Genomic DNA, 16,766 nt, shown 5'->3' with positions numbered 1-16,766 from the left:
AAACATTTACCTCACTGGTGTCTGGAGACAGCATTCAGAGCCTTTGACTTGTGTATTTTGGTATGCTATGACCGTATTTAGCCCCTCAAAGACAAAACAGTTGTGCGGTAGTTCATGTTTAAAGGGCAGCACTTACAATTTTGACGCTGATCATGGACACGCCGTGGTCGTGCAGCTCGTCCTCGAACAGCAGCACCTCCTCAAAGAACATGATCCGCTCCCGCGCCTTCAGCTTCTCCATGTCGATGCGCTCCGACGTCTCCGCCACCTTTACGCAGGACGTGCAAATGCAAGGTTATCAGGGACGGAACGACATTATGTGGCAAGAGATTTCATGATAATAACAAAATTGTATGCCGAGACCTTGGAGTTTAAATTTTGTTTTTGCAATTGCAGTTAATCTCAATTAATTGTTGTATTATTCAAAGTGGTTTGCACTTTTTTCCCCACAGAAATCAAAGTGCTGTTGGTGCGGATGCCAGACCAAAATGGAGTATCTGTACTGATTTTACTCAAAACTAATATCCAACATCAAAACCCCTGAGTAACATATCAGAAATTACATTAAACTGACTTGATTTTCTCCATTTTTGGCATCAAGAATCCCATATTTCTCAAAAGGTGGCAAAAATAAGGATTTTATATCATCATATATCAGATTTATATCAGAGTGGGAATCCAGCAGGTGAGGTCAAACCAAACGTCTCACCGCCTGACTCAGTGCATTGTAAAATCCCTAATTTCACTCTCACACACACATTCGGTTTGCAAGCCTGCTGTCAGACTGATGCGTATCACACGGCCACATGAACATGATTTACTGCCGCAGTGAAAATGTCCCAGATTGTCATTGAACTTAAGCAAAACAAAATACACCATTTTTGGGAATAGAAGAATTAACATACCGGTCAAACTTAAGGTCAATAATGTGGAACTCGAACGTGTGTATGAAAATAAATTTTTGGGCATTACAACTGATCATAAACTCAACTGGAAACCACACATAAATATCTTGCAAACAAAAATATCAGCAATAGCCGTAATATATAAAATGAAATATTTCTTAAATAAAAATTCACAATATATTCTGCACTGCTCCCTTGTGCTTCCACACAATAACTACTGTATGGAGGTGTGGGGGGAACACGCATACAACTAAAATAAATCCCATCTTCCTCTTACAGAAAAAGGCCATAAGAATTGTAAATCAAAAAGACTCTTATGAACCAACAAACCCACTGTTCATTACCTTACACACTTTAAAACTACAAGACATCATTGATCTAAATACTTTAATTATAATGCACAAGGCTAACAATAATCTGCTTCCACACTGCATCCAGGAACTTTTCTTGTCAAGAAAGAGTCATCATAATAATTTAAGGGGTATATGTATGTTTAAAAACACCAAAATAAGAACTACCATCAAAAGCAAAAGCGTCTCAGTTAAAGGGAAATCTTTATGGAAGAGCTTGGATAAAGAATTAAAACTCTGCAGTTCAATCAGTCAATTTAAAAAAAAAATTATAAATCCATGGTAATAGATAAAAATAGATCATTATTATAATTAAAATCAAGATAATGTGTACTTACTGATCTTCTGATTTCACTTTTTTTGTGTGTCTGAATTACCTGTTGTTTTCTGATGTGTCATGACATCTTATGATACTGTAGTTGTTTTGTTTGTTATTTAACACAAAAATGTAAAAAGAGTCGGCACAATAAGCCTCGGCTTCAGCCTGCACCTTTTCAGACTCAACACATTTATCAGTCTTTGAAAATGCCAGTTGACTGTAACTGAGACCGAAATAAACTGTCATCATCATCATCATCATCATCATCATCATCACCTTTATCTGTGTGTCCCCGCCTAGCAAAGTGCCTCTGTAGTCTGTGGTGTAGGTCCAGTCGTAGGGTTTCACCACCTCTTTGGAGAGCTCCGAGTCCGCCCTGCAGGGACGCCACACACACACACACACACACACACACACACACACACACACACACACACACACACACACAGCCACGTCACCACATGTTCAACACGGAAGCAACACCTCATTTTTCTTGGATCTTTGAGCGTCTACACCCTCGGCTCGGCCGCCTCACCTGCTCTCCTGCCACTCCTGTGCACAGGCCACCTTCACCGTGTCCTCCATGTTGCTGACTCTCTTCAGGGCATCGATGGCGTTGAATTCAATGCCGTAGCCATCTATGTGTTGGATGCGCAAGACGTTGTCACCAAACAGCATCTCTGGGAGGGAAGGCATGTTCATCTCCTCTGCTAACCTGCAGAGACACACAGCAAACAGCAGCAGGTTACTGACCGACGCTTTGACAGCTCGGCTTTCATTTACACAGAGGAGCGTTAGCACTACAACATAATTTCAAGATATGTTTTGCTCTGAGGTTTATCTTGGAATTGTGAAAATAAAGTCATTATTTGTAGATTTGTAGATTTATTTATTTTTGAAAAGAAATGGGACAGTACATGTTAATGCACATATAAATGTAAACACGTGAGATTGTAGCCGTGTGGCTAATTTCTATCTCTAGTCCCATTGGCAGGCTGGTGTTGTACATAATGCTCATATAGAATAGAATTAAAAAAAAAACAAAAACAAGACAAGACAAACAACATAGTTGATCATAAAACATACAGGCCAAGGCTCAGGGGACCATGCGCATTTCACCACAGCTTAAACACTAAATTAAACACTAAATTATATGTCGACGGGCTGATTAAAGTGCAGAGTGCTAAAGTGTAAAGTGCATTATTATATTGCAAATTGCCCAATAAATATAAAGTGCTATTTTGATTGCCCAATACTCAATGCATGTTACAATAATTTAATACCAACAATGGTAATTTGTGATACCTAGAGTACCTAGTTGTATAGAAATATAAAGTGCTTGCTGCGTTGCACATTGCCCCACTGCCTAATAGGTGAGAATTGCACACTACTCGATTACATATTGCAGTAAATGAATATATACCAACAATGGTAATTTTATGATACTGAGAGTACCCAATTGTGTGAGAATATAAAGTGTGTGTTGCATTGCACATTGCCCTAGTACCTAGAAAAATAAATGAAGATATAATAAATAGGAAAAAAAAGTTAATGAGGAAGAGGAAAGTAATAATAATGTATGTACTCAGTAGAAATTGCAGATGGAACCCTTGACAAATTAGTTAACATTAAACAAATACACAAGTTTAGACATGGTTGTGGCAACAGTGTTGTTCTTCCAGTAGCCAAGCTTTGAGCTGTTTGGTAAAAGAGGTCAGAGTCGGGAGTTTGCGTATCGTGCTTGGAACTGCATTCCAGGTGTGAGATGCACAAACAGAAAAAGTGGCTTGAGTACAGGCACTTTTTCTAAAAGGAACTACACAGTCACCTCTGGAACCAGCTCGTATTGTTTTATTTTGCTCCCAGAATTTAGAGAACTCTGAGAATAAAGTCAGAATTGTGAGAGTTTTCAGATTCTGACTGATCTGAATATCTGCGTCTTGGCCAACAGGCTTCAACTCACCGCTCTATGTCCTTGGATTTCATGATGTGCGTTTTGGCAGTCGTCACTTTCCATGGCCCGAACGTGAAGTCCTGTTTACTGCTCTTGAAACCATGCGACATCATGGATGACAGGGAAGCCAACATCAACTGAAACAGAGAACAGCCGTCACTGTGGAAGAGAACAGGTTTTACATGCAGCGCTGTGCAGAAGGCCCCTGAATACCCCTTTTTTCAGGGGGCATTGAGAGGCCTCATGCTCTTCAGTGTCTTTACTTATGAATTCTGGAGGAATCCAGAGTGGAGCGACTGTCTGGTTTCTCTTCCTGGCAGAAAGGAAGTATTTGGAGGTTCCCCGGTCATAAGGATCAAACATCAGCCCAGAGAAAACTTGCATTTTGTGCATTTTGGGAAAACTTTCGCAGGTCATATTACCATGCAGCAGGTGGCTGGTTAAAACAAGTTCTGGCAGATGAAAGGTCTCATTTTAGTGACATTTTGACACCAGGCTCATGTTCTAACCATGATTCCTTCTGTGTTTACATTATTTTCTGTAATAGGCATATTTTGACTCCCACAAAATGTAAAATTTGAGTTTCTATTAACTCTGTAAAGGGATTACTCACTGATAATGTGAGCAACAAAATGCACTTTTTAAAGTTTTCTCTGATGAATTACCAGAAAACGTGACACCTCCAGGACACCAGCGCTGGTTTTTGTCCCCCCCTCCCCCGTCACAGACATTAAACTGCTCCAGGTCTGCTGCTCAAACTTTCATTTTTCCCAACATATTGATGCTCAAAGTTGGTTACCGAAAAAAAATCATGCTGAAGAAAAACAGATTTTGGCTCAGGATTGTGACGCCAAGGACGGATGCAAAACGGACTCGGCTGCAGTTTTGAACAGAGCTCAAGTTTGTTTTACAGCCCTGAACATTTCATGTGGCAACCTCTGTTATGAATGAAGTTATGAGCCTAAAAAATGCTAGAAAAAAAAAAAAAAAAACGATGGTAGGTTCACATGCATGGCTTCATTAAATATGCAAAAGATATTGTAGGAAAAAAATCAGCTGATTCTGGGAGGGTCAGGTGGGAAATATTTTCTGAACTGGTTGGTTTTATATAGAAAGACCCTGATATTATATCGCTATTGTGATATAAGAGCAGCCCTCTTATGGTCCACTGACTGACTCAGAGCCATGCACTGCTCACAAACAAACTGCCACCAACACAGATTATAGCACATGCACACACAAACAGATGATGTGTGTGTGTTTGTACCGTGTGTATACTTCACACATGATCCTCGCACATGTACATAAGATACGATGCATGAGCTGCTTTTTACTTTCACTCCAGTAGAGTAGACACCAGCTCTTCTGTTTTTACTTAAAGACTGACATTTAAAAGTGCTCCTTTAATTCTGTGGGTTGTTTTTCTGGCGTGAACCTGAGCGGTTTTATCTTTCAGCCTCATCCTGAACATCAGGGAACAAAGTGATGCTCCTTCCCGTCTGGAGCTGCACAGTCTGCCTGCAGAGGAACTCGACTTCTCCTGGAGCAGCACTTTCTCGAGCTCTTCCCACCAAACAAACCCGACTCCTGCAGCTCCCGGCGGCTCTGCTCAGGCCTCTGCAGACGAGCCACAAGGTGGCGCTGCGTCTGGTCCTCCACCAGCCCAGAACAGGTCACGTCTCTCTGCAGCTCATATCCCTCCGCCGGCTCCCAGCTGCTGCTCGCATCCAGTGCAAGTCCCTGACGCCCACGTGGCCGGCCGGTCCCTGACTGAGTCCCAGACCTGCTCCTGCCCACCTGGCCTCCCTCCTCCAGGTGTTCGCTCCCTCCCGCCCTCCTCGCTCCGCCTGGAGCCTCCAGCACAACAACGAGGCCCTGAACCAGCAGCTGGACTCTGCTCCTTTGTGGCTCCTCGCTGGAGGAACGAGCTGCCAAACTCCACTCAGCCTGCAGAGTCGCTCTCAGGCTTTAAGAGGAGGCTACAAACCCACCTCTTCAAGAAACACCTGCTCACCTGATGGACTGTTTAATCCAGAAAACCACCTGCCTCTATGCTTCCTTCCCTCCTCTCTGCACCTCCTGCCTCCATCCATCCCCTCTGTGCTCTGCCTTGTGGCTCCTCTGTCCTCTGGATCAGAACCAGAGCTTCATGTTGCTGTTCTCGTCTGAACACACCTGTAATCGGGGTCTATACAAACCTCATATATACGCTGCTTTTAGGGCTCAGTGATGTGGCAAAAAAACACCATATTTTAATTCATTTTGCAGTGATTCACGGTTTTAGTAGGAACGAGACTTTGTGCATCCTAACTTGATTTTTGCTGTCTGAGCCACAGAAACCTGCTCTGTTACACCTGACAGCTACAACACAACACCTCACAGCTGAGCTCCAAACTGCACCTCCTGGGGGGGGGCGGCGCGTCCGGCCGGACTGCGGGGCGCTGGGGTTTGGAGGAAGTGCTCAGCCCGGGGCGCTCTGGAGGAACGCGCCTGACAAAAACGTGAATTATGGATTATAATCCCACCACTGACTTGCCTTGCTGCAGCGTCAGTGTCCTCAGCCTGATGGACAGACAGGCAGACAGGCAGACAGACAGACAGACAGGCAGGCAGGCTCCACAACCTGCACAGTTACGCGCCTCGGAGAGCACGCGCCTTCACTGCTCACGATCAGCGTGAGGCGCGCGGCTGCGGCCGGCGGTCACAGCTCACCTGCGCAGGTGAGCCGCGGCGCTGCTGGGGGACACAAAGCACGGAAATGTCTTTACCTCTCCGTTGTTGTTGTCAACCAGGGGGGTCCTGTAAGTGAGCGCGTCGGTATGAAGTGTCCGGGTGCTCCGTCTGCTCGGCGACTTCAGTTCCGCGAGTCTTCAAGAGCTAAAAGGGGAAAAACAACAACAACATGACATTAGAAACGCCGAGAAAAGCAGCGGAAGGGTCGCATCGATATGACGAGGCTCCCTGTCAGCGAGCCGGCAGCAGGCAGCAGGCAGCCTGGTGTTAATGAATCACCGAGTGCAGTTTTAGTCCCTGCAAACGTCAGTGGGACCGTGCAGATGTGCGTTAACCCGGAAAGTGGATGTTTCAACAGGGACTCTGCCCTGCGCTGCACCGGCCAGCACGCATGACAACAGGCAGCGTTACGATTTCATAAATATAATTTTTTTTTTTTTTTTAAGTAATTTTTTTGCCTGTGTTAATTCATGGTCAGCAACTATAAAGTCACCCAGACAGTGCAGACGGGAAGCACTGCTTTATATTCCGCCTCCAGTCACTTCATGTGCTGTGCATTTTCTGCCTAAGCATCATCATGCCAATTGATTTGGCATGATTTTATTGATTTTAAATTCCCAAATGTCTTAACTCGCAAAATTTTTAATGATTATAATTCTAATCTGTTTTAAATAGACTCGAGCTCTTCCCGGTAGCTCAGACATAAAATTTAAGAGCCAGTTAAACTGAGTTTCTGTGAACACCAAAAGCCGGGGAGATTATTCTTTATTTTATTTTATTTTATTTTATTTTATTTTATTTTTTGCATGCAGGTTTTTCTAAACGCTTGGTGTTGACTAACGTTCCTGGGGTTTTCCAAAGATTTCTTGTCATCTGAACTGAAAAGAGAAAATATAGATTAATTATTGGCATCATTACGGAACACCTGATTGAATCATCAACACAATAATTGCATTATACAGGGCAAGAATCAGCAAATGAAATAATTTATTGCATGTCATGTGGATTTTTAATTAATTTCTTTTTTTTTTTTTTTTTTTTTTTAAACTTCAGTATGCTGAGAAGAAGGACGGACAAACAAGGCGCTGTGTGAGGCCGACACAGCAGCCAGGGCTTATTTTAGTTTTGATTTGACAGCCAACTGCGTTCCTGTGTTCATGGCCGGCTCTTGTTTCCAGTCGGACACTTGCAGGGAAGCACAGTTGGGCTGACATGTGGATCGGCTGTCTGCGGCTCTGAGGTCAGATCATCAGATCAGGAACCCCCGCAGGACCCGCACATCTGAGCGCTGAGCTCCCAGGAAGCTGTGCGGTGGCTGAGCTGCTTCAAGGTTTTTTTTCCCATGCGGCTGAGATTTGGGCTTCACACACAGACATCAGGTGAGTTCAGCAGAAGAAGCTCCTCTGACCAGGTTTCCCATGTGACAGTGTTTATCTTCACCTGATCAGCTGATGTGAGTGCAGACTGCTGGCCGGGTGTGTGAGAAGGGCAGGGGTCCCTACATGGAAGCCCAGGAGCCTCTTAAAAATCCTATTACATCACTAATACTGGAGCTCAGTGAGCTCTTTAGAACCAGACGCTCTGTCACTGATGTTGGTAAAGGCAGACTGCATGGCTGCTGCTGGAGGTTACACACCTGTGGGGACGGGACTGAATGAAACACCTGAACTCCTGAAGAGCTGAGGCCCCGTGCTTCTGTCCAAACAGTGTGTAACTGCAGTCCCTCTGCAGATACTGGGGTTCTGGAACAAGTGTTAACAAACTGACTGATCTCTGCTCCTGAAACATCTGCCTGTCCTATCAGAGAGTATGGAAAAATATACTTATTATTGGTGTCAGCTATCCATTCTTGGTTGGTGTGTCTTTCTGAATTTATGGAGGAAGTGCTCCAATGCCACACTATTTGCCTAAAACCCTATTCATACCCAGTGCCGTTGTATAGGGGGGAAAGGTGATGACAATTCACGATTCCGACCCAGATAATATAGCCAATAGGATTGGCCGATTTCACAAGACCACGCCCCTCATAATTCCACGTACAACTAATGTCTCACAAACAAACTTCTTTAGAGACAAGAGTATCACTGGGCTACTAGATTATGTAACTGAAGTCCTGCGGTGAAGCTGGTGATGATAACGTCACTAGTTAATAGAAATTGTCCTTACTTGTGCTTGGGGGACATGCAAAGGTGACCAAAGGTACCCAGAGAAGCTCGATGGAGCTCGTTTAATTAATTTCCCCAAGCCAAAAACACAATTGGAGAAATGTCTGCGGTTATAACGTTATCTGGCAAGCAGGTCAAATATTATGTCATTCGTTAGATAATGTAGCCCTATGTTATCGGGGATTAAGGCTAAATCATCTGACATCTTGAAGTTGCAGCTGCCGAAGTGACACCAGGTGATTGCACTCAGGTAGGGCAATAGCTTGTGAGACATAGCAACAGTAACTATGCGTGCTGCCAGCGTCGGAGTGGTGAATTCTAAGGGCCCACGGCTCTCTAGGGCCCACACACAGTTAAAAAAGTAGGAATGAATGGGATAGAGGGGCCCACACCAATATTCTTTCAGGGGGCCCAGAATTCCTAGCAACTGCCCTGGTCATACCCTCATAGCACTGAAACTCAGAGTGGAGTCAGTGAACGGTTCACCAAGCAGAGTCTCACCTGATCTAGGCTCAGCATCCAACCTAATATACTTTGATTTTTCCCCAGGTCAAAATGCCCAAAAAAGTGAAGGCAGCAGCTGCCAAAAGACGGAGTTCTGGCGATCAGGAAATCCCATCTAAGCAGAGGAAGGCCGGCCCCGCCGACGCCCCGTCCCCGCTGTGCTTCAGCAGCCCCGCCGGCCTGTTCGAGAGCCTCATCCACCCCCTGGGGACGGACGAGTTCTTCAGGGATTACTGGGAGAAGAAGCCGCTCCACCTGCAGAGGTCCGATCCCGGCATGGCCGCCTACTACCAGTCTCTGTTCCAGCTGTCTGACCTGAAGAGCCTCTGCTCCCGGGGCCTGGAGTACGCCCGGGACCTGAACGTGTGCCGCTGCGTGGGCGGCAGGAAGAAGGTGCTGAACAAGGCGGGCCGTGTGAGCCACAGCGTCCTCAGCAGGGACTTTGTCCAGAACAAGGCCACCATCCAGTTCCACCAGCCCCAGCGCTTCAAGGTGAGCCCAGCACCGCACCGCTCCAGGACTCTGTGTTCATACGAGCTCTCCTCGGACCAGATAACTGATTTATAGACAAACTGTATTAGACAAACTAAAAACACACACTTGTTGCCAGGAACCATCAGAATTGGCAGTCACAGAAATGTAATGAAGACAGACACCGAATAGAGATGGGGGAAAAAACGATTGAGCTACAAATTGGATTTTTTTTTTTTTTTTTTTTTTTGGACCCTGAACTTTTTATCCTCAATTTAATTCAAATTCCAATTAATTTCAGAGCATTAGGTGCATAAAAATCAGAATCATACGAAAAATACAATAGTATGACATGAAGTCCATATTATTAGTGTTTTATTTTATACTTTTATTATCTTTAAAAAAATTCTTTTGGCTTGAATTTACTTATGTAATCTGATATAGTTCATTATTTACTTTTATCATTATTTATTATTTTATTTGGTCATTTCAAAATTACTATCAGTATTTGCTCGGGTGTCGGTAGAGTGGGGTTAATAACGGTGGCCCTGCAAGGCGGCTGCTGTGTGGTTACTGTACTTATAGAAAAAACAATGTGTTTAAGTCAGAATATCATTTTTATGAATATTTTCAAATTCTTCTGGGTGCAATCTGGTAACAGACACTATCCAATACTGGCCAAACAGTCACAGTCACTCACCTTTACGAATTTAGTCATGCTCAGTGACACCTGTATGAGAGGATCAATGCAAAGTTTTACTAAGATATATTGATATTTAGGCATATAAATTGTTAACTTATCCAGCGTTTGGATGTGAAATGATATCACAGTCACCAGTTTGAGGCGACCAGGAGGCTGGGAGGCATATTCAGTGTTGACCTCCTTGTAACTGAGTGTCGGCTGTTTCAAACAAACCATTTCAAATGTTTTGTAGTTTTTTGTCCCGCAGCAGACGGTTGAGGTGAGTGTGTCTCGGTGTGTTTTGGCCGCCAGGACGAGCTGTGGAGGATCCAGGAGAAGCTGGAGAGTTTCTTCGGAGCTTTGGTGGGCTCAAACGTCTACATGACCCCGCAGGCGTCCCAGGGCCTCCCTCCTCACTACGACGACGTCGAGGTACAGCTCCGAGCCGACGGACTTGTTTCAGCAGTTTATTCAGATATCTGCTCCCCTAGAGGAAGGTGGGACTGTGCCGCTTGCTTTGCTGTGCTTCAAAATGCTACGAGACACCAAAACATCATCTGAGTTGTGGTTTGAGTTGGATAAAAATACTTTGAGTGTGAGGAGAGAGGTGCAAAAATTTGTGTTGGCTTGTATGGTTACTGGGATGTGATACGAGTCCACACTGCGGAGAAATATCCTCATTATTTGCTCTGTGCAGCCCTGGACTGTTAACCCACAACACTGCACATCTGTGCATCCACTCACTTACACTGCAAAACACTTTTAACACAAACAAGCACCAGTACCCGCTTTTTTTTAAAAATGTAATTACAATTATTTGTCGAACGACTATCAGCTCATTCCTTGCTGTTGCAGCGTGCCGGATCTACTTTCCCCTTCAAAACAAAACTACAAGAAAAGAGCTGGTTCATGTCCACAAGAAATGGGTACAAGGTCTCTCTGTGTTTTCTATTGGCTTAATCTCTTTTGCTCATGTTCATTTATGCGCTATAAGTGCTATTTATGGAGTTGTTGTTTTTTTTCCATTTTTTTTTTTTTTTGCTGCACTGTGGACGTGACTGGGGATGTAGAAATCCAGTATTGTGGACTCCATAATGCCCAGGTGACATAATCATCCCCTTTAATAACACCAAGCGGCGGTCTGTAAAGTGACAAACAGAAGATCTCAGTGGCTCTGAACAAATAAAAGGAATATTTAAACAGAGACAGTACAGCAGTTTAACACTAAATTAGTTGTACATGCAGCTAAATAAATATGGCATTTTCTCTTTTTTCAAACTTAATCTTTATTTAGTTTCTGTAAACAACTATATCATATATACATTTTCTTACATATATAATGCTTTTTTTTCCAGCTGTATATAAAATATATACATATACTTAAATATTAAATAAGAAGTGTACACATACACAACCAAAATCAACGTCAGTGGATATTAGGTATATATTACAAAGTTCAGTTTTGCTTAAAAAAATTTCCAGTGTGCCAAAATCCATCCGCCCTTGGTTTATCAGCTCTACAGGCTTAGGAGAGACAAAAGACAAACTTTGATGCTTTTGGGAAATACTGTGTTTTTTTTTTTTTTTTTTTGTCTTGCCCGCTGTGGTCGAGAAGGCACCCAGTTATCTCTGCTGGTTCTGTCGTCCAGGTGTTCATCCTGCAGCTGGAAGGCCAGAAGCACTGGCGTCTCTACAGCCCCACCGTCCCTCTGGCCAGAGAGTACAGCCTGGAGCCCGAGGAGAGGATCGGCAGCCCCACCCACGACATCCTGCTCAAGGTACAGCGTCGTCAGCGTCCGCGTCCGAGCGCAGCGCCCTCTGCTGCCGGCCGGGCACCTTTCACTCTGATTGGCTGAAGGGACTGTGCCAGTGGGTGTGGCTGACTTTTGGTGAATATCCAACATGTGGAATTGACATACCTGTGCACCTGCATAGTGCTGGCAGAGGCATGGATCACACTATCTTTGGATGGACTCGTATAAATTTGAGCTGATTTGAAAAGAACATTCAACTGCTTGTTAACACAAATATCTAATCAGCCAATCACATGGCAGCAGCTCAGTGCACTGAGGCATGTGGACGATCTGCTGAAGTTCACATGAGTGATTTGTGCGCAGATGTGGGTGCATGTGACTGGACAAGCACCAACACTGTTACTAACACTGTTTTGTTTTTATGCCGCAGCCTCAATAGACCACAATGTAATGCAGCAGCCTCAGTGCACATTCCTTCAGTTAGTCAGTCTCTGGTTTTCTGATGAATGTGAACAAAGCGTGCTCCACATGTCCCGTCCACAGGCCGGTGACCTGCTGTACTTCCCCAGAGGAACCATCCATCAGGCCGACACGCCGGTGGGGGTGGACCACTCCACCCACCTCACCCTCAGCACCTACCAGAACATGTAGGTCAACACTCCTGTCCTGCACCTCACCTGCTCTCACACCTGGACGTTACGAGATTAATCAAATATTAATAATGATAATAACAATAATAAGGCCAGATGATTTTTCATGGTCATGATCAGGTCATGATTTTTTAAACCTTTAAGGTAAGAATGCTGGTTTTCTGATCATTATTATTATTATTATTATTATTATTATTATTATCTAATTTATAATTTTACTTTGTTTTTATTTTTAACATCCATGTTGCATCTTTAACTGTCTTCTCCAGTCAGTGAGAGTTTCTGCTCAGTGCTGTGTGCTGTAGATCTGTATTATTTTACAATCTGCCCATTTTATAGCTTGTCTTACTTGCTTTTCTGACCCTTTTTCTAATTTTTTCTAATTTTATTTTTTTCTCTAATTTATCATTGTTATCATCATTATTATTATTTTTATTTATTTATTTAGTTATTAATGTATTTATTTATTTATTTACTTACTTAATTTTTTCTAAACTAGTGTCACAGGTTTTTTTTTTTCTAATTTGATTTTACATTTCTGCATTTCTGAGTCAGGGTGTTGTTATTGTTGTTGTTGTTATTTCTTTTTTTTTCCTTAAATATAAAACAATATATATATATATATATATATATATATATATATATATATATATATATATATATATATATATATACTACTCACAAAAAGTTAGGGATATTTGGCTTTTGGGTGAAATTTATGGAAAATATAAAATGTTCACGCTACAGTGATATTATATCATGAAAGTAGGGCATTTAAGTAGAAGCATACACTGGTGATTTCCTCATCTCAAACAATTTCTTGAAACAAAAGCCAACAACAGTGGTGGATATACCACAACAAAAAATGTCAGTGTCAATAACTTGTCATGTGCCCTTGAGCATCAATTACAGCTTGACAACGACGTCTCATGCTGTTCACAAGTCGACTTATTGTCTGCTGAGGCATGGCATCCCACTCTTCTTGAAGGGCGGCCCTCAGGACATTGAGGTTCTGGGGTACAGAGCTCCGAGCCTCTACACGGCGACTCAGCTGATCCCATAGGTTTTCTATGGGATTCAGGTCTGGAGAAAGTGCAGGCCAGCAGCCGTTCCCTAATGATACGACCTCGATGAACTGGAGCATCAAACACCTCATGTGAATTTTGCCATTAAACTCCTTGTTAGAGAACAGCAACTTGTGCAAAAAGTACTGAAACATTGAACAGTTGGACATGTGCATTCAAAAGTTTACAGAAGGTCACATTAAGTTCACCTGTAAAGGTTATAATGCATTTTAGGTTCATCCTGAAATTTCACCCGAAAGCCGAATATCCCTAACCTTTTGTGAGTAGTGTGTGTATATATATATATATATATATATATATATATACACACACATACATATATATATATAAAAAAATCACCCAGTGCAGTTTTAAGACACTGAAGAGGGCAGAAGCCAGATCCAGTCATCCTGAGTGAAGCAGCCCTCCTGGGGGCCTGGCTGCAGTGTGGGCCCCTGCTTTCTCATGGAGGTGTATTTAGTGAAGGCCGTGTGCCGTGTTGCAGGTCGTGGGGAGACTGGCTGCTGGACGTGTTTCCCAGCATGCTGTTCGACACCATGAGCACCAGCAGAGGCCTCAGGGAGGGCGTGCCCAGGCGGCTGCTGCTGGTGAGACCCCCTGCATCCATCCAGCTCACTGTCACTGAGTGCAGCTCACCAAGCATGTTGTCATGAGCAAGAAATTAGGAAGAAATGTGGGGGTTACCAGAAAATGATCAGATAATTACAGGAAGGTGCATTCAGAGTGTTCATGCTAATCTGTGGTTTTTTTTCCCTGGGTGTGGTTGTGTGTGCTCAGGGCAGCGGCGAGGCCCGGGACGTGAGCGGGCGTCTGGCCGGCTCCCTCAGAGCTCTGGCCGATCAGCTGGAAACCGGAAAACAGGAACTTCGCTCTGCTCACATGTCGAGAGACTTCATCAGCAACAGACTGCCGCCCTACACCGACTCCCAGCAAGACTTCACACCATGTCAGGGCTGGGATGAGTGCACATTTGCATTTGTTCAAACGTGTGTGTGTGTGTGTGTGTGTGTGTGTGTGTGTGTTTGTGTTATGTGCATAACTCTATAATAATTCCCTTGTGTACGTGTGTATGTATGTGTGTCATAGCCGGGAAAATTCCTGCGCTGGAGGACTCAGTACGCATGAGGTTTAAAGACCACACGCTCATTACCATCGAGCCCAGCCAGGACAGAACGGTGAGTCGAGGCAGGCGGTTTGTCTCCGTGGTAACGCTGCGTTCACGTCCCGTCAGGTCCAGAAGTTCCCACCTCCTGCTCTGCGACGAGGAAGCTCTGCATGGAGTGTGAATGTAGCTTAGAGGTCATTTACCTGCTCATTTGGCTACTACAAAATAAAATGGTGATTGTGGTTAGATACTCACAACACACACACATAAACACTCACACACACACACACATACAGGGACGCACAGGCAATGGTCATACCTTCATCACTCCAAACAACACTTTCTTTCAAATACATTGCAAAATTTTCTTTTTCTGTTTTTTTTTTAATCGGTACATAAAATGACAATAATACACACATAGAAAACTCAATAATAAATAAAATAGCAATAACAAAGGAAAAAAGATAAATGAAAGAGAACGAAAAGAAGAAAGGATAAAGAAAACATCCATCCATCCAGCTGGCTGTGGATTCCAGTTCTATCCACAGACATGGCTGATGACAGTAATGGCCTGATGATGCGCACCGATTTTGGTGGCAGAAAGTCAAAAATGGAAGGAGCAAAAGAAAATGATCATTAAAAAAAATTGGAAAAAACAGTTGGGGGAAAAACGGGCTGGGTGGATGTGTCTTGATCCCAGGAATCCAGGAAAATTAAGATTTTTGCTCGAGTTTCAGTTCAGTCAAAGGTTTGATGCCAAAATGTAAAAGTAGCTGTGAGCGCCTCTGTCTGGCCAGTTGGTGCATTTTTTTTTTTATTTACAGATGTATTTATTTATTTACTTCTCACTGTGTGTGTGTGTGTGTGTGTGTGTGTGTGTGTGTTAGGACGAAGCCACACAGTTGGAGGTGTTTGTGTTACACTCTTTGAAGAACCAAAGGGAGAACCACATGATGGGAGAAGGTGGAGATGATGATGATGATGAAGAAGAGGAGGAGGAGGAGCCTGACGTCTCTCGGGTAAGTCGTGTCCACGATGCCACAGTAACTCATTTTACAGTTACACAAATGTAAAAATGTCTGCAGGTCCTCAAAAAGTCTGAAAAAGTCTTTAACTCGGTTTTCTAAGTAGCAGGCCTTAAAACCCCAGGAAATGGACTCTTACTTTCTTGATTTGATGTATTTCCTGCTGAAACAGGAAGTTTGGGACAAGTGGAGAAGGCAGGATATTTAAAGATTTGTGAAGGTTTTTATTGACTGCAGTTTTAATGTCCAGCCGCTGGTGCAGGATGACGTCACTGTTGGACAGGAGGCAGAGGTCATGTGAGGTCACCTCATGAGGACTTCAGAAGTCATTAAATAATCTTGAATTTATGAGGTCTTACTTTGCAGAAACTGCTTCTCAGATTTATCATTTATCTGTTTTTGTTGGGGAAATGCCTCCTGAAAGCATTTATGTTTACATGAACACAAGAAAGCAGACTGTTCGCTTTAGTGTCCTACCTAAAACTGACCCCAGAACAGGACTGAATATAATTGTTAAAACCTTTACATGAACCTGTAGTGCTCAAGAACAAGAGGGTTTTCCCCAAAATCTTGGGGAAATTTGGATAAACTTTATAAAAAGCGTCAACTTTAACTCTGATACCTGCAGACCTCCTGACAGAGCGAGTGTAAAACAGGCACACCTCACCTGTCTGGAGGTGTGCCGTGTGGCGGTGACAGTTTGTGTATTTCTGTTTATACAGGCGGATGTTGCACCGTTAAAACCAACATCCACCTTCCTTTTGCAAACTGTGATTCCACAGTCACTTCAGCCTTTGTCCTTTTTTTTTTTTTTTAACCTGCAGCCGCACACATTTTTTAAAACTAAAGGGCCAGCGCTCCATTGACTGTCACTTCCTTTAATGACGACTCATGGTGTTATCATGTGAATGTGATGTCAGCCAAGTGATGTTTTTACTCAGCATGCAGAAGTTGGAGAAGCAAGTGCAACTCTTTTTGGGGGGGGTTGAGATATGTTCATTTGAATTTTCTTACACACAGCTTTACTACAGGCAGCGAGACACCATCTAATGGATAATACATTT

At 43.4% G+C, this 16,766-nt stretch overlaps 2 protein-coding genes across 7 annotated transcripts in view; one reads left to right on the top strand and one right to left on the bottom strand.

Moving 5' to 3' along the window:
• Window positions 1–6,692, bottom strand: part of tiprl (TIP41, TOR signaling pathway regulator-like (S. cerevisiae)) — a 32,917-nt gene extending 26,225 nt beyond the window's left edge. The window contains exons 1-6 of one of the 5 annotated variants that reach the window (XM_030068091.1): window positions 6,541–6,692; window positions 6,297–6,405; window positions 3,538–3,665; window positions 2,110–2,289; window positions 1,851–1,950; window positions 137–268 (exon numbers count right to left, since the gene is read on the bottom strand). In XM_030068091.1, the coding sequence (XP_029923951.1) occupies window positions 137–268; window positions 1,851–1,950; window positions 2,110–2,289; window positions 3,538–3,662 (537 nt within the window). In that variant the 5' untranslated portion in view covers window positions 3,663–3,665; window positions 6,297–6,405; window positions 6,541–6,692. Of the gene's footprint in view, window positions 1–136; window positions 269–1,850; window positions 1,951–2,109; window positions 2,290–3,537; window positions 3,666–6,064; window positions 6,196–6,240 lie in introns of those variants that run through there. The other 4 variants (XM_030068098.1, XM_030068093.1, XM_030068094.1 and 1 more) reach the window with 4 other exon arrangements.
• Window positions 6,693–7,335: 643 nt separating this feature from the next.
• riox2 (ribosomal oxygenase 2) overlaps window positions 7,336–16,766 on the top strand; it is a 46,017-nt gene continuing 36,586 nt past the window's right edge. The window contains exons 1-9 of one of the 2 annotated variants that reach the window (XR_003929317.1): window positions 7,336–7,640; window positions 8,976–9,422; window positions 10,396–10,515; window positions 11,733–11,861; window positions 12,381–12,484; window positions 14,057–14,159; window positions 14,350–14,518; window positions 14,659–14,761; window positions 15,565–15,696. Coding sequence is in view for 1 of the 2 variants with exons in the window: in XM_030068090.1 (XP_029923950.1) it covers window positions 8,982–9,422; window positions 10,396–10,515; window positions 11,733–11,861; window positions 12,381–12,484; window positions 14,057–14,159; window positions 14,350–14,518; window positions 14,659–14,747; window positions 15,565–15,696 (1,287 nt within the window). In the remaining variant the exon portion in view is untranslated. The remainder of the gene's footprint in view (window positions 7,641–8,975; window positions 9,423–10,395; window positions 10,516–11,732; window positions 11,862–12,380; window positions 12,485–14,056; window positions 14,160–14,349; window positions 14,519–14,658; window positions 14,762–15,564; window positions 15,697–16,766) is intronic. The other variant, XM_030068090.1, reaches the window with a different exon arrangement.

This window comes from Myripristis murdjan, chromosome 14 (genome assembly GCF_902150065.1).
Source record: "Myripristis murdjan chromosome 14, fMyrMur1.1, whole genome shotgun sequence".
Lineage (NCBI taxonomy): Eukaryota > Metazoa > Chordata > Actinopteri > Holocentriformes > Holocentridae > Myripristis > Myripristis murdjan.
This window is presented reverse-complemented; position numbering and strand designations above follow the sequence as displayed.